Here is a 23,817-nt window from a genome sequence, read left to right on the forward strand (position 1 = left end):
TCTTTAGTTTACATTGTTGATTTTTTTTTAATTCTTGTCCAGATTCTTCTCCAGATAAAGGAACGCCACCCCGTCTTTCCCCCCTTTCGGTGTCTGAGATTCGGCCAGATTCCTTCCGTGTGACGTGGGAACCCTTGGATGGAGATTTTGATGGTTATATGCTCCAGTATGGACCTTCTGGAGGTCCATACCAAGAGGAGACTTTAAGAGGGGACGAGACAACTTTTCACATCACCGGACTGGTGGCTGAAGTTAATTACACAGTGGAGCTTCGGGGGATATTGGGGGACACTTACAGCAAACCGGAGACAACGTCTGTCTTCACAGGTACTAGAGATGTGGGGAATGGTGGGGGGAGGTTTTACTATTTCAACATTGGAGTGGTGACAACTGAGGAGGTGAAATGCCTCTGGATTAGAGCATCATGAGAAATTCTAGAATCCAGATCTATGGTATCTAAGAATAGGTGTTACTCTCATTATCTAAGTGGGCACCACTGACCCTTGTGACCTCTGCACACAAAGCTTGAAACCTGATCCCTCACTTGGTTCCCAGACCTAAGAAAAGGCAACAACACCAGATACATGATATCTAGGTTATTGATCAGACAGTGGTATCTGATCAATTTTTTGGGAGAACATTTTACGTACAGTGAAGTAGTGGTAGGGGTGTAGAGGTCGCCCCAGTACTGTAAATGGCACCTGGGAGGTAGGTGCTACAAATGAAATTTGCACAGCACGCTTTATGGGTTATTCATAAGGAGGGAGAAGAAAGTTTGTAAGGAAAGAGAAATGTGCACGGCCATATCATTAAATCTCAATATTATAAAAAAAAAAAAAAAAAAAAGCAAACAATATAACAACACAGACAAGAGATATGCCGATTAAAAACAATTAAAAAACATAGAAGAATTGGAAGAGATTTGAGCTAATAATCCAATAAGAGTAGCAGCAATGGAAGAGTAATGAGGCCTACTCATGAAGGGTACAGACCGGGATGATGGTAATGGCCTGAACGAGCGAGACCCAATGTGTGTTACCGCCTGCCGGCAGCTTTGTCTGGCTTCTCTGCCTAATTTAAGCTCGATTTACATAGAAGCCGTAGGACAAATTAAGAAGGCGGCGGGCAGGTGTAACGAGATGTTCGGGCGTTTCCGTTCCACTCACCGCGCATACGCGATGCATCAAGCAATTTGAGAATACTCCAATGCTTATTAAAGACCCTACCTATAAGACTCCATTGGTTATTGTAGGTGTTTATAAACCTAATTTGATGATTTGAGTAAAACATCCCGTGGTATGACAGCAACTTTCTGGAAAGCTCGAGGTACAACCGTTTTTTTAAAATTTTTGTATATGTTTTTCGTTTTCCGTATTATGGCTAAAGTACTGACATTTGACTTATTCATTATGATGCCATAGTTGTATATATTGACTTTTAGACTTACTTTACACTTTACTGGTGAGACACATCTCCTGCGCCTTATGGAACGCATATTCCACTTTCGGTCCACAGTGTACTGGTGGAACGCATTGGTGAAATGCACATGTCACTTCCTGCTCGATGCAACGCGTATGCGCGGTGAGTGGTACAGAAATGCCTGAACATCTCGGTACACCTGCCCACCACCTTCTTAATTCGTCCTACGGCTTCTATATAAACCTGGCTTACATTAGGCAGAGAACCCCTGATGAAGCTGGCGGCAGGCGGTAACACACGTTGGGTCTTGGTCGTTCAGGCCATTACCATCATCCGGGTATGTACCCTTCATGAGTATTCCTCATTATTGCTCCATTGCTGCTACTCTTTACAGTACATCCATTGGTATCTTACCACTTTTTACCTTTGCTGTGCCCACTTTCCTTCAATTACTACTGTATGAGTTATTCCCCAGATAGGTGGGATAGGTTCCACAGGATAGGCAATAACTTTGCGGATTAGTGGGGACCCAACAATCCAAAAATGGGACTCTGAAATGCCCCTTCAGAATGGAGCTGTAGCAAGGTACATTGCGCAGCTATCTCAAGATGTCCCTTGATAGTCACATTCTTGGCATTGGCAGGAGTGCCAATGGTTGGACTGCATCAGTCCTACATTAAATTTTTCGGACTAAGTCTTTAAAGTGCTCACACATATTTGACTAAAGATGGACATACAGTTAGTCTAAATTGGATTGAAACAGATTATTGTTATGAAAACAATTGCCCTTTGGTTGAACAAATAGTGGCCGGTCATTCCAGAAAATTCCCCAAAACATTTTGCCTGATTTCACTAAACATGTATGACGACTGTAAACCCATTGCGGACTCAATTGTGCATCTGCAAAAATATTGATCACACCAAGATCATTTGTTCACCGATTGCTCAGCCATCAACCTACTGTAGTGTTGGTTGTTATAGATGTAACCTCTGTCCTCTATAATGTGTTTTACCAGATGACTCCGTATGGCAATTTTCATGTCATCTCTTTCTCTTCCATAGAAAAACCCAAGCCCCCTCGCCTGGAGTCCCTTTCCCTCTCCAATGTCCTCAGTGACTCGGCCCATCTCACATGGGAAGTTTCTAGTGGAGACTTTGACTCTTTTCTTCTGGTCTATCGGAATGGAGAAGGACAACCAAGAGAAATTGATCTGGAAAGTGATTTGAGATCTTTCGATGTGAAGGAGCTCAAGCCTGGAAAAAAATATAAATTTTTCTTATATGGTTTAATGGATGGAAAGAAGAGTAAACCAGTGACAGCAGAAGCCAGCACAGGTAAGAAACGAACTGGTATAATGAGGGTAGCCTAGCTGTGGTATAACAAGGATAGTTTAGCTGTGGTATAATGAGGATAACCTATCTGTGGTGCAATCAAGATAGCCTAGCTGTGGTATAATGAGCTTAGCTCAGCTGTGGTATAACGAGGATAGCCCAGCTGTGGTATAACTAGGATAGCCCAGCTTTGGTACAACAAGGCTAGCCCAGCTGTGGTATAACGAGGATAAAACAGCTATGGGATAACAAGGATAGCTCAGCTGTGGTATAATGAGGATAACGTAGCTGTGGTATAACGAGGATAACCCAGCTGTGGTGCCATCAAGATAGCCTAGTTGTGGTATAATGAGCATAGCTCAGCTGTGGTATAATGAGGATAGCCCAGCTGTGGTATAACTAGGATAGCCCAGCTTTGGTACAACAAGGCTAGCCCAGCTGTGGTATAACGAGGATAGAACAGCTATGGGATAACACGGATAGCTCAGCTGTGGTATAATGAGGATAGCTTATATGTGGTATAACGAAGATAGCTCTGCTGTGATCTAACGAGGATAGCCCAGCTGTGGTATAACGAGGATAGAACAGCTATGGAATAACAAGGATAGCTCGGCTGTGGTATAATGAGGATAGCCCAGATGTGGTATAACGAAGATAGCTCTCCTGTGATATAACGAGGATAGCCCAGCTGTGGTATAATCAGGATAGCCCCGCTGTGATATAACGAGGATAGAACAGCTATGTGACAACAAGGATAGCTCAGCTGTGGTATAATGAGGATAGCCTAGCTGTGGTATAACGAGGATAGAACAGCCACGGGATAACAAAGATAGCTCAGCTGTGGTATAATGAGGATAGTCCAGATGTGGTATAAAACGAAGATAGCTCTGCTGTGATATAACGAGGATAGCTCAGCTGTGGTATAACGAGGATAGCCCAGCTGTGGTATAACGAGGATAGCCCCGCTGTGGTATAACCAGGATAGCCCAGCTGTGGTACAATGAGAATAGCCCAGCTGTGGTATATCAAGAATAGCTTAGTTGTTAGTTGTGATATAACGGGGATAGCCCAACTGTGGTATAGCGAGGATCGCTCAGCTGCGCCATCAAACCCCAGATGATCTGCCGTGGGGAAGCAGTACTCAGCCACACATTTCTCCTACAGTGGCCTCTAAAGGAGAGAAGTAGCATTACATGTCGACCATTGAAATGAATAAAAAATTCCCTCTTTCACGATGTCCATACACCTTAGAGCCCCCTTAATGACTGATCCCTAATTGTCACACCAGAAAGACAATTAAGAGCTGTTCTTGCCTTGGTTTATGATATTTCATGCTTGTTGTTTTTTTTAGAGAAGACTACGCTTCCGCGTCTGGAGTCCTTCTCTGCATCTGATGTCTACAGTGAAACTGTCCGCCTCTCTTGGGAAGTCACTGGTGGTGAATTCGACACTTTTCTTCTCATGTACCGGGATGCCGAGGGGAAATCCAAGGAGGTTACTTTGGAGAAGCTCCAACGGTCCATAGAGGTTGAAAATTTAAAGCCTGGGAAGAGATATAAGTTTATCCTTTATGGAGTTTCAGGAGGAAAGAGGAGCAAAGCATCCATAGTCGAGACCACCACAGGTGATGGAGCCACCATAGCAGCTCACTGTGACTATTTAATAAATACTGTGTAAATGAATGCCAAAAAGAAACAAGGAGGCAGCAATATTTGTGCCTTTAACATGTAAATACATGGACAGACAGGCAACCAATATTGTCTGTTCCTATAGCATGTACGTACACTAATTAAACTGGGAGAAAGTACTATCTGTGCCTATAACATGTACATACACTTAGAAACAGGGAGGCAGTACTACTTGAGCCTATAACATGTACATACATGGAGAGACAGGGAGGCAGTACTGTCTGTGCCTACATCAGGTGCAGGGAGAAGTACAAAATCAGCACTATATCTTTTTACATAACTTACAAGACTAACCACACAACCAAAAACCATGAATTACAGGGGTGACCAGACAGAGTATAATTAATCATATGGCTTTATTAAATAAAAAGTGGCAGAAATATACAAACATTAAATATAAAATAGTAAAAGCAATGTGCGCGTATTGGGACAGAGATTAATAATAATAGATTGTATAAAGATTTTTTATCTCTTTTAATCAAGGCAGGCAGACCCACTTATATTACACATGTTCCTCAAGTGAAAAAAAGAAAAAAACTATGTGCCAAAACTTTGAAAGGAACCAATACCACATCTCCATTAATTATACCATATATAATGGTTATATTAAAGTACCAGTGCAAGAAATGGGATAAAATATGTGCTTAACCATAAAATTATTCCCAAAAATTCCAATAATCCATTAAGTGCAAAAAGTGAACATACTAAAAAGAAAGAGGATATGGGGAATGAAATATGAAAGTAGTATACCTTTAAGGGTCCCACGTCCTGTTGCTGCGCACCCCAACGCGCGTTTGGAAAGGCTTTCCTTCGTCACGGGGTAGCCATAGTAAAATCAGGGGGGTTTTTATACTAAAAAGCAATTGCGCGGATAGCTGTGACCCTAGAGTGTGACGGCGCATGCGTGGCCAGGAGAACCCGGAAGTCCCAGCCACCGAACCATGTGACCGGATGCACGGGAGCAGAGTACCCGGCGTTGCCTAGGTCACGCTGATGCAGCGAGCCAGGACAACGGAACACAGGTAGCGCATGTGCACCACCAGAGCCGCACTATGGGACAAGCTAAATGGCCGGGACAAAAAATGCACAGGGAGAGATATAGGGTGGCACAAACTGTGCTTTCATCATGTACAGGAGATGATAAGTCGGCAGTATCTTATGTGCTCACATAGGTTGCAGAAAGAGACAGCGCCTACATAGTTTACAAGGAGAGACATCAAGGCAGTACAATCTGTGAGAGCATCGTTATGGGTTAAGTAGGAAGGCAGTACTGTCTTTGTCTACATCATTCACAGGGAAAGACTTTCTATATGTACACGATTCTTAGGAAGAAGGGAGACAGTACTGTCTGTATATACATTGTTTAGAAAGAGAAACAGGATAGCAGTACTATCTGTGCCAATAGAGGAAACCATTATTTTTGCCTATATCATGTTGTGGGCAAAAGCCTGTATTATTAACTAGGTGACCATTTTATTACTTTAAAATTCAAGAATTTAAATTGTGATCAAGAATATTTGATCATGAGAATTGCAGAGAATGAAAAGTTATGTAATAAGTTATGTAGTAGACTAGGCTCAGGTACATTTGTAGGATCTGGTCAGTAATTGGTGGTCACTGTACAGGAGCTATAAGAGCAGCCATTTACTTGACGGCATCTACAGCTCTTCTTTTTGTCAACCACCCAAGCGTGACGATGATGTCACATCATGCCGGCTAATCAAATGAAGAGATGGGAGGCTGCTCTTATATCTCCTCTCCAGCGGCCACAAATTACTGAATTGGTCCCGAGAATCTATTTGAACCAACTCTATTACACAGTTATTCACAAAGCTAATCGTAAAACTTTTACAGTACCAAAGAAAGTTGCCCCCTCAGCAGCATCTCTCATGGATCCTCGCCTGGTCAAGCTGGTGGCTTCTGATGTGACCCAGGAAACCATAACGTTATCATGGATAGTGGAAGGAAATGTTGCCTTCGACTCCATCGTTGTCCAATGTCGCGATCCTGATGGTAGAATTAGGGAAATTGTGATTGCGGGACACGACACCAGCACCATTGTCCAAGGCCTCCTCCCAGCCAGCAGATATGAATGTAATGCCTTTGGTCTAAGAGGAGAGAAGAGAAGCATGCCCTTATCCACAGAGGTGACAACAGGTAATACATCAGTCTACAACATCCATGATGGCCAAAGTCGATCATCGATGGTTGAATGTTTTGGTGGTGGCATTTTTAGGTTCTTCATTTTCATTTTTCTTGAATAATTTTTTTATTTTACTTTTATTGTTTATGTATTTGTCCCCATTTTTTAGCAAGAATTCTTGAGACACAAGGACCTCCTATCTACAGTGACCTTTACCTTTCTCCACATGGCCCACACGCCATGCATGTCTCCTGGGAGGCTCCAGAAGGTGCATTTGACTCCTTCAATGTTCGATATGCTGTTCAAGGTCAAGAGTTATCAAGTTTAGTAACTGTGGAGGGCACAGAACGGACCGTGCTTCTCTCCGGGCTACAACCTGATACTGTCTACACAGTAAAATTACATCGTCTATTGAAGGGAGAGGAGACTAGCAGTCTAGAAGCCACTGGAAAAACTGGGCCTCTAGGTAATAAAAATAATTCACACTTTTAAAGGAGTTGTCTAAAGAAAACGTTGTCATATACCTTAAGGGGGGAATCTGGTTTATGAGAGGGAGCGCGTCACTCAAAATGGAGTAACTGTTGTATTAAACACATAACCCAATGATGTGAATGGGCACAGAAGACTTGTCTTCTCCTGTGGTGGCACTGGCAAGTTTCACCACAGATCACAACTGATCCCTTGGGAACCCAGCAAGAGGGAACTTTGTGATCTACTGATCTTCAAGGAAAACTTCTAAAAACAAGGAATTGTCCAAGGTGGAAAACATGTGTAACTGGTCTATAATCATGGTGGAATGGAATCCCCATTGGGTCCTAGGACCACCACAGCTGCCTCAGGTTTTAGTCAGAAATTTCCTTTTGGCATGGGGTAAATCTAAGCACTAAGATCTACCCGGACTTGCATATCATATATTTTTCTCTAGTTTCGAACTATATTGACCATTTAATTTGATAGAAGACTCGTGTTTTTTGTGACAAACATGACTATTTGGTTTCATCAACCTTTTAACTAAATTTTAAAGAGAAGAAACTTAGAATTACTTGAATTTCTTTAGATTGTCATCTACATTTATAAACCTTTGTTTCCTTTGTTCTAGATTTAGAACTCCCAAGGAAACTTAGATTTACCAATATTGGGGAGACCTCAGTCGATGTTAGTTGGGACCCACCAAATCCCGAGACAACCACTTTCAAAGTGTCCTATCAACTGGCTGACGGAGGTAAACCTAACTATCATGTTACTTGAGTCCTGTCACTTGCCAAATTTTGTTTTATTCTGTCAGTTGTTCTCCTGAATCTGGTGTTTTTTTCCTTTTGTTCCTCCTCCTCTCCATTCCTAGCATATGGTCCTCTCTTCCATATAAATAAATCTGGTCCTTTTTTTAGCCAAATGGGAGAGATCATTAACTTTTTTTTTACTGGCAACCACCACCAGTTGGATAAAAAGACTAGATCTATATACAGGGAAGAAGGAAATTTCTTTAAATGTGGAGAATTGTGTTTTCTCTTTTATTAATAGCCTTCTAATAATTTAGGAGAACCTGAAAGCACCAGTGTTTTTGGAACCAACACCCAATTGAAAGGCCTCATCCCGGGAACCCAGTATGAGGTCACTGTGGTTTCTGTGCGGGGATTTGAGGAAAGCCAACCCCTGACGGACTTTTTCACCACCGGTACGGTACTTTTATCGAAGCTGGTGCCTATAAACATTTATCTGTGTTATATAAGAACCATTAAATTCCAAAAATAAATCACCTTTCTGTAATTCGAATTCTGAGTTTTTTTTCTTTTTATAACAGCTGGAGGAGGTCCGCGCTCTTTGCGTGCCCATGATGTCACGGAAGTGTCAGCTGTTATGCGCTGGGAAGCTCCTACAGGACCAGTGGACAGATATTTGGTCTCTTACAGGGCAGAAAACAGTAAGAGAAACCTTGGCTCATTACTAACTTCCAAAAAAAAGCCCAACACTTGAGAACACCACCCTTCCTATGCATATTGGTCTATTTCTATATAGGGACCACCATTCTTGAATACCACTATTTTGCTAACATAGATGTGCTAAAATTGGTCAAGTTCCATATTTGGTTGTTGTCGACCATCTTAATCTAATATCTACACAGTTTGAATCACAGTTCTTAACTTCTTCGTCTTCTTGCAGTCCCGTTGGTCACAGTTCCAGTTCCTGGTGACAGAACCGAGCTTCCTCTGACTGGTTTACATCCCCACACTGAATATTTTGTCAGTGTGCAAAGTTCACAAGGGTCCATGACCAGCACACCAACATCCACATCTTTTATCACCAGTGAGTAGAACTTTTCTTTACAGTTGGTTTCTTGGATCAAAAGACTCTACGAGCCCTAAATTGGACCTAAATCACGGAAATCCATAACGTCATGGATGGTCTCTTCATTCACATACAGGTGCAGACTCTCCACGAGACCTCACAGCCAGTCAAATCACAGCTCGTAGTGCGCTGCTTACATGGAAAGCTCCAGATGCCATGCCTGATGGGTATCTGTTGACCTATCAAACACCAGAAGGTGAAGTTAAGGTAGGGTAAACCTGATCTTCCCAAACTAGTAGAAGCGCATCCAACCTAGTAATACTTTTAGTTATCTTTGTTTCCAACGGTGTTAGACATAATTGCATAGACATATTGATATCTTTCAGGAGATCCGTCTGTTGCCTCATCTCTCATCATCCACATTGAGTCAACTCAGTCCTTCCACTCAGTATCGAGTCCAGCTGAGAGCTCTGAGGGGTGGAACCAGCTCAGCTCCCATCTCAACTTCTTTTACAACAGGTAAGTAAAAAATCGAGATCCTAGATCACCCAACGAGTAAAGAAAAATGATGGTCAGGAATAGAGATGGGAGAATTGATTCGCAGGACTCCTGTCCATCGGCAAAGTCGGGAATCGTTGTTCGCTGGATGGGAGGCCTGTGTAACTCCTTATCTCCTGGAATTCCGAACACTTTTTTTGCTTAACTGGGTTTTCGTGACGTTTTGTGTGTTTCATGAACATGACACTTTGTACGGATGATCCGTACATTGGAGCAAATCTCCCAAGTGTGAAGGAGGCAACAAAGTGATATGTGAACTTACCAATTCTAGGCAAAGTCCAAGGGAATAAACAAGTCGCAATCTATTTTGGAACAATTTTGTAGCCACATGATTATTGCACTTCATAGATCTTTATCTTCTATGTAACGAGCATTGAATAGAGCGACATTCCCAGCGCGAGTCACCAAACGGCTGAGCTTAAAATTTAACAAATTCAATTGTGTCACAATATCGACTCTTGCGCTAGTCCGGATACTCATAATATACATAGAACTGGGGGAGGCCTCTCTAATATTTCCTGTATTTATTGATCCAAGAACTGAATGTTTTTTTGTGTCCGGCCATAGGAGCGTCATTACGGAAAGAACAAAACAAAATTATTTTCGGTTTAAAAGTTTATAAAGAAAAAGACATATAAATATTTGGGTTAAAAGGGAAAGTACTTCATCAAATTGGATAAATGTAATATTTCAGTGAGAGTAACAACTGGAAAACAACTGCAACGGAGCCAAGGTCACCACATTAGGTCACTGGGGTAGTCAGGGTTGTTCGTCTTGCATAAATTAGTAATGGTTGTAAATTTATGAGACTTTGTCAGACTTATCATTATTCATCATCATCTTCAAGGTTTCCTATATGCAAGAGCTCTGTAAATTGTTTGAAACTACTTCAGTCCCCCACCAAAAGCCTTCTATTGTAAAACAGTACATAGAATGGATGAAGGAAGGGAGAGAAGGGAGAAACAGCTGCAGATTTTTACTTAGTGGTATTATGGAACACAATAAGAGATAAAGGGACTGTAGGGGCAAAGCTATAGGGGTGCAAAGGTGGTGACCACATCAGGGGCCCTGATATTTGAGAGATCTCAAATATCCCTCTAGTCCATATAGAATTATAAAATAGATGGAGAGCCCGGTTCCAGATTTTGCACTGTAATACTGCCCCTATGTGCAAGAATATAACTACTATAATCCTTCCCCTATGTACAAGAATATAGCTACTATAATACTGCTCCTATGTACAAGAATATAACTACTATAATACTGCCCCCTATGTACAAGAATATAACTACTATAATACTGCCCCTATATACAAGAATATAACTACTATAATACTGCCCCTATGAACAAGAATATAACTACTGTAATACTGTCCTCATGTACAAGAATATAACTACTATAATACTGCTCCTATGTTCAAGAATATAACTACTATAATACTGCTCCCTATGTACAAGAATATAGCTACTATAATACTGATCCTATGTACAAGAATATAACTACTATAATACTGCCCCCTATGTACAAGAATATAACTACTATAATACTGCTCCTATGTGCAAGAATATAACTACTATTATACTGTCCCCTATATACAGGAATATAACTACTATAATTCTGCTCCTATGTACAAGAATATAGCTACTATAATACTGCCCCTTTGTACAAGAATATAACTACTATAATACTGCCCCCTATGTACAAGAATATAACTACTATAATACTGCTCCCTATGTACAAGAATATAACTACTATAATACTGCTCCTTTGTACAAGAATATAACTACTATAATACTGCCCCCTATGTACAAGAATATAACTACTATAATACTGCTCCTATGTACAAGAATATAACTACTATAATACTGTCCCCTATGTACAGGAATATAAGTACTATAACTCTGCTCCTCTGTACAAGAATATAACTACTATAATACTGCACCTATGTACAAGAATATAACTACTATAATACTGCCCCTATGTACAAGAATATAACTAATATAATACTGCTCCTATGTACAATAATATAACTACTATAATACTGTCCCCTATGTACAGGAATATAACTACTATAACTCTGCTCCTATGTACAAGAATATAACTACTATAATACTGCCCCTATGTACAAAAATATAACTACTATAATATTGTCCCCTATGAACAGGAATATAACTACTATAATACTGCTCCTATCTACAAGAATATAACTACTATAATACTGTTCCTATATACAAGAATATAACTACTGTAATACTGCCCCCTATGTACAAGAATATAACTACTATAATACTGCTCCTATGTACAAGAATATAACTACTATAATACTGCCCCTATGTACAAGAATATAACTACTATAATACTGCTCCTAGGTACAAGAATATAACTACTATAATACTGCTCCTATGTACAAGAATATAGCTACTATAATACTGCCCCTATGTAGAAGAATATAACTGCTATAATACTGCCCCTATGTACAAGAATATAACTACTATAATACTGCTCCTATGTACAAGAATATAACTACTATAATACTGCCCCCTATGTACAAGAATATAACTACTATAATACTGCCGCCATAGAAAAGTATAGTATATCACAAAAGTGAGTACACCCCTCACGTGTTTGTAAATATTTTGTTATATATTTTCTTGGGACAACACTGACGATCTGACACAATGACACAGTGTAGAGTAGTCAGGGTGCAGCTTGTATAACAGTGTAAATTTGGTGCTCTGCATATAGCTCAAAACACAACCATTAATGTCTAAACTGCTGGCAACAAACGTGAGTACACCCCTAAGTGAAAATGGCCAAATTGTGCCCAACTAGCCATTCTCCCTCCCCGGTGTCATGTGAATCATTAGTGTTACAAAGTCACGGGTGTGCATGGGGAGCAGGTGTGGTAAATTTGGCGTCATCGCTCCCACACACTCTTATTGGAAGTTCAGCATGGCTCCTCATGGCAAACAACTCTCTGAGGATCTGAAATAAAGAATTGTTGCTCTACATGAAAATGGCTGAGGCTATAAGAAGATCACCGTCAGCCTGACACTGAGCTGCAGCACGGTGGCCAAGACCATACAGAGGTTTAACAAGACAGGTTGCACTCTGAACTGGCCTCGCCATGGTTGACCAAAGTAGTTGGGTGCACGTGCTCAGCACCATATCCAGAGTCTGTCTGGTCAGAATAGATGTATGAGTGCTGCCAGCATTACTGCAGAGGTTACAGGGGTGGGGGGTCCACCTGTCAGTTCTCCGACCATCCACCGCACAGTGCATCAAATTGTTCTGCATAGCTGTTGTCCCAGAAGGAAGCCTCTTCTAAAGGTGATCCACAAGAAAGCCGCAAACACTATGCTTAAGACAAGCAGACTAAGGACATGGATTACTGGAACATGTCCTGTGGTCTGATGAGACCAAGATAAACCTATTTGGTTCAGATGGTGTCAAGCGTGTGTGGAGGCAACCAGGTGAGGAGCACAAAGACAAGTATGTCATGCCTACAGTTAAGCATGGTGGTGGGAGTGTCATGGTTTGGGGCTGCATGACTGCTGCCGACTGGGGAGCTACAGTTCATAGAGAGAACCATGAATGCCAACATGTACTGTGCCATACTGATGCAGAGCATGATCCCCTCCCTTTGGAAACTGGGCCACAGGGCAGTATTCCAACATGATAACGACCCCAATCACCTCCAAAACCAACACTGCTTTGTAAAGAAATTGAAGGTAAAGGTGCTGGACTGGCCAAGTGTGTCTCCAGACCTAAACCCTAATGAGCATCTGTGGGGCATCCTTAAATGGAAGGTGGAGCAGCGCAAGGTCTCCAACATCCACCAGCTCCGTGATGTCATCATGGAGGAGGGAAAAGGATTCTAGTGGCCACCGGTGACGCTCTAGTGACCTCCATGCCCAAAGAGAGGTAAGGCAGAAAATAATGGTGACCACACAAAATATTTACACTCTGGGCACAATTTGGCCATTTTCACTTAGAGGTATACTCACTTTTGTGGGTTCAGTAATTTAGAGGGCACACCAAATTTACTCTGTGATACAAGTTGTACACACTGTGTCAAAGAGTCAGATCTTCTGTGTTATCCCATGAAAAGGAGAGGCTTATTAGGGCCATCTTCAGCTCTGTAATGATGATGTGCTGAGTCGTGCAGATGTTACATGGCGTTCGTATTACCGCCTCATCCTCCGCTTGTAAATCTCTCGGTTGCAGCTGGGATTTTTCCGCTATAATTTTGCTTGCATGGTAAGACCGAGTGTCATCTGCTTGTTCACATAATTAAGTTTTGACAAGCCGGCTGGATTTATTTCACGATATCACATTCTTGGCCTCTATCTGGGAAGTTTTACAGGAGTCCGTCCAGCTTGTGTGACATCTGATCCATATCATTTCTGTTACGACAGCAGAACTGCTGCTGACAACGGCAATTTTGTTTCTTCCAAAGGACTTTGAAGATTATTAGAAGTGAAATCCCTGATCTTCTACATGAAGAGCTAATAACATGACTCTCCGCCACTTATTGTTATCTCCAGTTAGCAGGCTCCATGTAACTACCATCTTTATTCGTTCTCTATGACTTAGGCCGGTTTCACGCATCCGTGAACCAAGGACCATGCTCAGATCGGAAGACCCGGACCGTCTCCTTGGTCTCCCGACCTAAAATGACTGCTTTATATATGCCTATGAAGCAGGTCCCTCAGGTCAGGAGACCCCATGGTCGAGCTTGGTCTTCCGATCTGAGCCTGGTCCTGGTTCACAGCCTAATAGTACACTGCCTTATAGTAACTTTCATCAGCGAAGCCGAGGAAGAATTTTAGTTCTCTTGGACAAAGGGAAAAATAAATCAACAATCACCTAATAATAATAGAATAGAGTTGTACTTGTATCAAATTGACGACGATTGAAGGCTCAAGGGTCAGAATACAAAGCTTCATATCCAAAACCTCCGTCACTTTGGATGGCATCCACATGACCCGGGCTGGAAGCTTTCTGACATTTTGATCTATTACAGGCGGATTTCTAAAGTTCGTTCCCAGGGGCTTCTGAATTAATAGAAAAAAATCAGTAAATTTTGTCCAAAACAGTCCAAAGTTTCAGCATTCCGGGTGCTAAATACTTATTAATATAAAATTAGAGATAAGCAAAAAGATTAGAAAAATAATTCCTTTTACTTTTTAGACAGCTGTAGATTTGGTGCAATACCAAATGTGTTAGACCTGATGGACTTTTTTTGTTATTATGGAAGTTTATGAGCATTTGAGGGTATCCTGCTTCTGGGGGGTGAAGTCAATGCCACATTGCCCTAAAAACACATGATAAAGTTTCCTTTGATAACGTGAACAACAAAAGAGCAGTATCTCTAAAAAAAAAACCATAATTTCACCTTTAGGTCGTTTAAGGTTCCCATATCCCCGGGATTGCTGGGAACAAAGGATGAATGGAGAGATTCGGAATGGAACGTTTACCATATATCTCGGGGGAGATAAAGAAAGGACGCTGACCGTGTTTTGTGACTTGGAGACTGATGGAGGTGGATGGATTGTAAGTATAGGATGCAATTTTGCTAATTAACATTTCTTTTTAACCAGGGTATAAAGTCACGAGATAAACCCTGGTCTCCTTTCTGTAGGTCTTCCAGAGAAGGATGGACGGGAGCACAAACTTCTATCGAGAGTGGGATGATTATAAGAATGGGTTTGGCAACCTGACCTCTGAATTCTGGCTGGGTAAGTGGTCACGGTTACATGACAAAGAAAACAATCCAACCACTACTTTCCTTTACTGTAAATTCATGGCCTTTCTCTAGGATAAATCATTCATGTATGATCGGTGGAGTTTGACCCCTGATCAGCAGAATGAAGGGACTGAACTGCATCACCTGGCATGGGCCCATGCTGATATGTACAGTACTGTGCTCCCACACGTGCTGTGGCCTCTTCAATATTAATTATTGGGTGCCCTGGAGGCCAGATCTTTACAAAATTTCCATTGATGGAGTTTCCTCAGGAAAATTGATTGAGTTTGATCTCCGGGACTACTATCGACCAGCAGAATGAAGGAGCTGAGCTTCATCATCAGGCACGGGGCCCATTCTCATATACATGAACAAGTGCCACAATTCCTGTGTTCTGCAGGTGAATGGGTGACCTAAGTGTTTGACCCCCACAATCTTAATTATTCCACTCAACTTCTTAAGTTTCAGGACATTACAGGTTCGTGGGATCAGTAGTAGAATCATTTTGGTCAACGAATTTCATTGTAGGCAAAATCCAATTATCTGTAATGTGAAATTGCTTCACCTGTCTTCAATTTCAGGTTCTCAGTTGACTACCTAGTTTTGGGCACCAGTTTGGTTTTGTAGGGTTGGTGTCACTCGTATCACTGGTAATCCAAAACCAAATCCGTTATTTTATGTAAATATGAGTAAATAATCGATGTCCTTCATGTTCTACTGTTCTTTTCTTCTGTAGGTAACATTGCTCTGCACCAGATCTCCTCTTCAGGCTCTTACGAGCTACGTGTGGATCTCCGAGCTGGAGAAGAGGTTGCGTTTGCTGTGTATGATGATTTCCGCGTGGAAGCTGAAAATGAAAACTTCAGACTGAGGCTTGGACAATACAGGGGAGATGCAGGTAACAAAGCCTTACCCACAACACATACTAAAATTGTAAAACCCAGACCAGACACTTACCTCTCCTTTTTCTGGCAGCTTAGAGTTCATTTCCCTCCATTGTGTTGATATTACACTGATATGTAACATGTTTTTCAGGGGACTCCATGAGTTACCACAACAACATGATCTTCTCTACGTATGACCGAGACACTCAGAGGAGGATCCTTCCATGCGCCATGTCATATAGGGGAGCGTGGTGGTACAGAAACTGCCACTACGCCAATCTCAACGGCTTATACAACAACAACAAAGACCACCAGGTGAGTGACCGAAGTCACGTTCAACCTCAGGGATGTTATCAAGAAACCTTTCTAGAATATTTTTAGCTTTGTTCCTGTGTTATCAGTTTGGAATCGCGATGTGTTTAGATCCATCCTGTTCCTACAAGAACATTGTGCAACAGTCAGGATCCATACTCCAGACAGATATTTTAATGATTTACTAAATATAAAGAAACTTTTCTACTAACAGCAAAATTAAAGAACAGTCAAGACCCGGTCATAAGTGGCATTTTGGTATTAGCTAACCTGAGCAGGCACAGGGTGATGCTCTTTCTTGACACCTAAGGCATTTTATTGACAGAGTTAAAAAAAAGCGTCAGGTGACATAATATATGAAAATGCACATTTCATGTTGGTCCCAAGTCTGTACTGTGACGTAAAAACTCAACCTGTTGTGTAGATGATGAAGGTTTGGTGTCAAATGTCTCAAATCCTGATGCTTGAAGTTGGTTTGTAGACCACTTTCTTGATCGATGGTTTTCCTCTCGTGCCTCATTCTTTTTCGTCCCATTTTATCCATTTGTCTCATTAATTGAATCATATAAAAATGTAATATACATTATCTTCCTTCCTTAGGGTATAAATTGGAAAACTTGGAAAGGTTTTGAGTTCTCCATTCCCTTCACCGAGATGAAAATGCGTCCTCGAGCAGCGAGCAACCGACGCCGATTCTAGAGCTAAGAGATTTTTCAGAACCACTAAACTGAAAACTGGAAGAAATGTGACACCTCCTGCAACCTTAACATACATTCCGTCCTTCCAAGATGTTTGGCCCAAAAAAACTTTGGGCCTTTAAATTAGAATGGCTTCATCATAAAAATCTGCATAATATATAATAATGGATTAAAAAGTGGGGAAAATGATTGCAAGGAGGAGAAATCTGGGCTCTAGGTCAGGACTATAAATACCAATTTTACTGTGGGTTAAGGAAATGAAAAACACAGAGGAACATTGGTGCCTATTATTTGCCACCGAGAAAAAAAGGGCTAACCATTTGGTTCCTCTGGGGAGAGGAGTCCGAAACGCGTTCTTATCTATCGGGAAGCAAGACGATGAGTCCATATAGAATCGGGCCCCTTCTGAGAATGGCCCTCGAGCAATCACTTGGTCTGCCTCACAATGAAGTATGTGTTAGTAAATGCCCAAACAAAGACCAAAAAACATTGGGAGTAAACTAAAATCTAAAATATTGAAAAAGAGAATAGTAATCTGATTGATGATGAGAAATATGTCCAGATATGGTACACGTGTAGCCACCGCCAATATTACGGCTGTGGCGTGCTGCGTACATATGAAAATGGCCGTATTAACGTAGTGCAACCGTCGTAGGGTTGGCTGCTGCTTTATCTGCTGATGTATATAGATGTAAATCAATTTTATTATTTTTTCCAATATTAGAAAAGTAGAAATTGTCATAAAAGAACAAGATCATAACCAGGAAAGCCATGAACGGGGTTCCACAGCCTCCATGATGAGGTCTAGGGTAAGAGGTGCGTGTCACAGAGTCAATGAGAAGATGGTGGCGGAAGTAGGGCCCTGGTTCTACCCTATTCCCGCCACCGATATATAAATAGATTATATATATATAGCAAAATGGATACACTGTCTATTTTTATAAAAGCACAGCATCGGAGGGACAATATGGCAGGGAAGAGATGGTGAAAGTCTGTTCTGTAAACCGCTTCAAATAAAATCTGATGGGACATGATGACGATGATGTCTTGTGTGTGATGTGAGTAGACGTGTACTGCGACACGATACACAGGGAGCTACGGTCTGCAGATATTTCCAAAACCTGGTCTAATCTAAACCCAAAAATAGGCAACAATAAACACTGGAAAATGGAGACAGATGAGAAGATGAGGGGACATAAGAAATATCCAAATAATCTGACAAATGGCAAACTACCCGACTAAACACCCCAGCACTCGTTGGGCTAAAGAGAAGGCCAATATCAACAATTTTGGCAATTTTGTTCAATTATCTAGTGGTTATGGAGCCCTCCCGAATCTCCACTGACAGATGTCAGGAGAAATAAGGGACAACTGCTTGATGCTTTGTTCTACCGCCAGAGAAGTATGGCAGCGGCTTTCTCCGCTCTCACCACTGAAAACACCACGTTGTGTTGATATCAATGTTTTTGGAGGAGTCAGAGATGACCTAAGGGTCCGGTCAAGAGCTGTCATCTATACACGACTTATCTTAATTTTTTTGCGTTAGAGAATGAACAATAGTAGTATCATAAAAATCCCCGAAGGCTACGCACACCGAGCGCCACATCACCTCCCATATAGGCATCCTAATCTCTTCCATAGTTTTCCAGAGAACCAATTTTTATAATTATCACTTCTTGCATCTCATTTTGTTTGAAGCCCCTGCCCTCGGCTCCTCTCTGAAAAACAAAGTCATTGATCAATTCATCTTATAACACAGCTGCGGCTAATTATCAAAGAAGCCATAAACAGAGGCTGAGTCATCCATTACCGCAGATGCGGGAAGAGTGAAAGTGTCACTGCAGTCCAACAAGGTCCAGAAACCTTCATATCGGAAAGTACACTCAGGACCAAAAATAAGCACTCCCCCCGCCTGCTCTCTCCAACACAATAAACAATAGCAATATAAACTCTAAAAATAAAGACTCAACATCAAACAACTTGAGACAACTTAGCCATAACATCTCGTGAGGTCAACATCTCAGATTGATCACTATTTAATCACATCGGCAAACCACCCAACTAAATAAAAGAGGCGACAGGATCATATCTTACAGTTCTCGGGACAGACAGCTGACTACAGTTATATAATCAGGGTAAAACCTCATATAGGATTGTAAATTTCATCGAGACCATGATCCATGACACCATCCATCACTTTATGATGGGACCTCACAAAATCGTTATCTGCCAGAATCCTTGAAGGACTATAGGTCCTTGCAATGTGGAGGGGGGGGGGGGGAGGATAAAGCAGGCAGCAGAATGAGCCTCAGCAAAGGCTACGTTCACATTCGCGTTGTTGGGCGCAGCGTCGTCGACGGATACCGACGCATGCGTTATGCGCCCCTATCTTTAACATGGGGGGCGCATGGACATGCGCCGGTATGCATTGTAATGCATTTTACGACGCATGCGTCATATTGACGCACAAGACAGGGCGCAGAGGACGCTACTTGTAGTGTTTTCCCTGCGCCAAAATTCCTGTTCCTTACTATCTTATGACAACGCATGCGTCGCAAAACGCTGCATTGTGTACATGCGTTGTTGGTTGCGTCGCCGACGCTGCGCCCAACAACGCAAATGTGAACGTTACCTAAGATGTATGGCCAGTGGAAAAGAAGAACTCCCAGTCCTGACAGGATAGAAAGGTCTCTGAAACCTTACACTTACGGTGGCTGACCATAAACTCATACTTGTTCGGCTGACAGCTCTCTATCCTGCCATCCCGTCACTTGCTAGACATACACATTGGATCTGGACGAGCGTTCATGTGTCGTTTAGCAGCGGCTTTTCTCTCTGAAAACAAAAGGTTTGTCAAGTTAAAATACAAGTATCCTAACCACATCTCCCCCAATAATTGCTGTCTAGGTAGAGTCGGGAGGAGTCTATACACAATAGAGTATTGCCTGGTCCTGCTGAAATCAACGGGTTTGGCCAATTTGTAGAGTCCCCTATTCTATTGGAAATTAGAAGTGTAAAAAATATTAATATTGGCCTAATGAGGTAAAACGTGAAACTGCCAAGGGAAAATAATTCAAGTGGCGTATGTGTAGTGGGAACAAAATAGAGGAGACTTAGCATAGGTAATTATTACTTCTATACATGTGGTGAATCTAGAAAATAGAAAATGTCTCTTGGTTGTGTGAAACTGAGGATCAGTAATTTTCAGCTTGAGGAGTTGAGATCATCTTCCACAAGACCAATGGAACGTCTCCTTACCTACTTACTGTCCATGGAGAACATTTATAACCTCAACCTTCATCTTGGTGGAGACTAGGGTTGAGCGACCTTTAGTTTTTTAGGGTCGAGTCGGGTTTTGTGAAACCCGACTGTCTTAAAAGTCAAGTCGAGTGAAATCGGCCGACCACCGTGAAAAGTCGGGTTTCGGCCGAAACACGAAACCCAATGAAGGAAATTATCTTTTTTTTTTTTTTCTCTCTCTCTCTCTCTCCTCTCTCTCCTCTCTCTCCTCTCCGTCCCAGCACAGAAAATTTCGTATTGCACACAAGCGATAACATGACGATGGGCGTTCACTCCCCTAACACCTATGTCATCACTCTGCCCACGCTCATTCATTGGCTGAAAAAATGGCGCTAATCGCGTCATACGAAACGCGACTTTGGCACCAAGATCGCGTAACGCATGGCCGACCCCGCACAGGGATCGGGTCGGGTTTCATGAGACGCCGACTTTGCCAAAAGTGGGAGACTTATGAAAATGAACGACCCGTTTCGCTCAACCCTAGTGGAGACCACTCTCTTTTTTGGTTGTCATAGGCCCATCTCATTATACAGCCACATTTCTGCCTCCATTTTAGCATGGTCTAAATTAAATATATGGGCAGGTAGAGAACATTTGTGGACCACAGATCCAACACATTATAAAGATGTAGCTCACTTGGCTACAATGAGACTTCTGGACCATGTCCTTCTTTAATGACGAGCGAGAACTTGCAAAGAGATGTCATCCTAATACCCAAGGATCATGGACTGGGGAACACAAGAACCAATACTTCATGTTTCTGGTGAGTGGTGTGGTGGTATTGCCCAGCTCCAGAAGGGGGCCATGTTTTAGTCCTTACAACCTCAATGTACACCCATGATCCAACCTAGAGCCAGACATTGACAACAATATTTGGTTGTTATGAGGAACCTATCGGTGATATGAATTCTCCATGTGTGACCCATATGTGAGATCTGGGAGGGGGCGTCAAGAGTTACTCTACAGCCAAAATTGACTTTGATTTTATGAAATATTATAATAAAGTATTTTATTTGTTTTGTTGCGTCGCTCAGAAGCTTTCAAGTCACGCAGAATAACAATTACCGGGCTATTAACCGCTGATTTACGATGATTGTTGTGTGGTCATCGTTGGCCAGAAAACGAGGTTGATCCAATATTATTATCCATGACTTCAATGTTACTAAGACATGAATCATATAATCATGTGCACATTGTTTCCTACCAGCATACCTTCCAGCTGACATCATACGGCGCCTCCTCAGTATAGATGTGGGACTACACATGTCATCGTTCACAGCTACTGCTCCACTCCTGGGAGCAGTCTAATAACTGCAGCTCATATCCTTGTATTATTATATGGCCGGAGACTTCTCCAACATATTACAGCTTTTTCCATGGCCCACTAAATGTCTACATCACAAAACAAGGGAGGGCGGCCATTTTGAACGATGGACTCCTACTCGCACTATGTCCCTAACCTCTAAAATGTCATTGGTTTTCATTACCAAAATTCTCAAAAATAGTTTATTCAACGAAATGGCAACCACTTGATAAATAACTGGTATTATTCTCTGAACCCTCAAAATGGCTGCCTCAGTGAACTTTTACCTCAGTTACACCATTCAGTCCCTGGGTGTAACATGAATTACCAGCGACCGAGGCACAGCAAGTATTGCCACCCTCTAACCCAGTATTAATGCCACCTGATTTCACCCTTACAGCAACACACTTTGTGTCATTGCACACAAAAAAATAGTTTATATTCATCTTATCTTTGCCAGTGAGTCCTCTTCTCTCCTGCACACAAGTGGCCTGTGGCCTACAGTACGGAGAGTGGTGGAGCAGGGACCCTAAGGTTATGGCCTATAGTTCCCTTCTCTACCACAGGATACAACTGTATTGGTGCCATGTGGCACTCATCTGGATATTGAGGGCACACTTCCCCATTATGGGTGCCATTGCCTTTTTTTTCGCTTTGGAAATTTTACACCCCTGAGAATTTTGCTTCTTCAACAATGGCCCCTGTGCCCCCATGTCTAACACTATGTCACTGAATCAGTTTCATTATTACTACATATTGAATCCGTTCTGCACCCGGGTGGTGAGCATTTTTATTGGTATGTTTCCGGCGCCATTTTTGAAGACACTGTGTCTGCGAATTTGCATATACAGTGTCTTCTCCCATCTCCATTATTCCTATGGCCGGCGCATGCGCACTTCTATCTTGACATTGTAGTACATTACTTCAATAAAATGGCGCCGGTTTCAGCGCGTGCGTATACCTCAATTTCTAACGCCATTTTATTGAAGTATTGTACTACAAAATTAAAGGGAACCTGTCACCAGAAATAACCCTGTTAAGCTGCAGATATGGGATTAATCTGCAGGATAATAACGTTACGCAGCCTGGAGCAAGCGATCTTTATTCCCCCCTCCAGCAATCAGTTTCAGTCATAGGAGCGGGTACGGTGCTGGTTCAGTCATGGTGGTGGGGGTAGCGCCGGTTTAGTCATGGAGGCGGGGGTGGCGCCAGTTCAGTCATGGAGGCGGGAGCAATACCGGTACAGTCATAGGGGCGAGGCTGATTCAGTCACCGCTCTGAGTATACAGAGCAGCCGCTGTAACCGTGTCCCAGGCGCTGACTGATACTGGCTCCACATTGCGGCCGGCTGTCAGTCAGGGCCGAGGGAGCAGTTACAGCGGCCGCTCTGTATTCTCAGAGCAGTGTCTGAACATGCGCCGCCCCTATGACTGAAACTGAATTCTGTCGGGGAGAATAAAGATAATTTTCTCCTCACTGCCTTTGGCTGGGTGCAGGCGCCGGGCAGCGTAATAACAGTGTTAACACGCAGATTAACCCCATATCTGCAGGTTAACAGCATTATTTCAGGTTCTCTTTAAATTTGTAGTACACTACTTCAATGAAATGGTGCCTGAGTCAGGACGTGCGCATATACCCGGCACCATTTTATTGAAGACACTGTATATGTGAGTTTGCACACCACACACACAGACACCACACACACACACTCTTTCCTGGTGCTTGTGCTGTCTGGTCTGAATGGTGACTGGCGGCCAGCCAGGAGGTGCGGTATTCACAGTAATGGTGTCTAACCGGCAGTGCCGAACACGCCGGTCTCCTCATCACCACTAGAGCCAATATCGTGGAGAAGGCCCCGATCACATCAGACAGCACCGTCCTCTCCTCTTCAATAAAATGGCGCTGACTCCGCCGCCACACTGTGCAGGTGCCGGAGCCTTCAGACAGAAGCACACATCTCTGGTTATATCATAGATTGGATCATGACACAAAATGGCTGCCTGTCACCATGGTAGCTGGACACACAATAGGAGAACTACAGTCAAGCACACATATGTTATAATATAGACATTCCTATTTTACAATTTTAATGCCCAAATAAATATGTAATACCCATATATATCTTCAGTGAGGACGTCGTCAATA

At 42.3% G+C, this 23,817-nt stretch overlaps 1 protein-coding gene across 6 annotated transcripts in view; it reads left to right on the plus strand.

The window, feature by feature from the left end:
- Positions 1-18,105, plus strand: part of TNXB (tenascin XB) — a 79,707-nt gene extending 61,602 nt beyond the window's left edge. For all 6 annotated transcript variants that reach the window (XM_077286108.1, XM_077286107.1, XM_077286106.1 and 3 more), the window contains 16 exons: positions 43-327; positions 2,482-2,754; positions 4,103-4,375; positions 6,294-6,596; positions 6,752-7,048; positions 7,682-7,804; positions 8,120-8,257; positions 8,384-8,503; positions 8,743-8,886; positions 9,005-9,135; positions 9,255-9,387; positions 14,831-14,982; positions 15,071-15,167; positions 15,912-16,073; positions 16,211-16,374; positions 16,972-18,105. In XM_077286108.1, coding sequence (XP_077142223.1) covers positions 43-327; positions 2,482-2,754; positions 4,103-4,375; positions 6,294-6,596; positions 6,752-7,048; positions 7,682-7,804; positions 8,120-8,257; positions 8,384-8,503; positions 8,743-8,886; positions 9,005-9,135; positions 9,255-9,387; positions 14,831-14,982; positions 15,071-15,167; positions 15,912-16,073; positions 16,211-16,374; positions 16,972-17,070 — 2,894 coding nt within the window. In that variant the 3' untranslated portion in view covers positions 17,071-18,105. The remainder of the gene's footprint in view (positions 1-42; positions 328-2,481; positions 2,755-4,102; positions 4,376-6,293; positions 6,597-6,751; positions 7,049-7,681; positions 7,805-8,119; positions 8,258-8,383; positions 8,504-8,742; positions 8,887-9,004; positions 9,136-9,254; positions 9,388-14,830; positions 14,983-15,070; positions 15,168-15,911; positions 16,074-16,210; positions 16,375-16,971) is intronic.
- Positions 18,106-23,817: the final 5,712 nt, after the last annotated feature.

This window comes from Ranitomeya variabilis, chromosome 2 (genome assembly GCF_051348905.1).
Source record: "Ranitomeya variabilis isolate aRanVar5 chromosome 2, aRanVar5.hap1, whole genome shotgun sequence".
NCBI lineage: Eukaryota > Metazoa > Chordata > Amphibia > Anura > Dendrobatidae > Ranitomeya > Ranitomeya variabilis.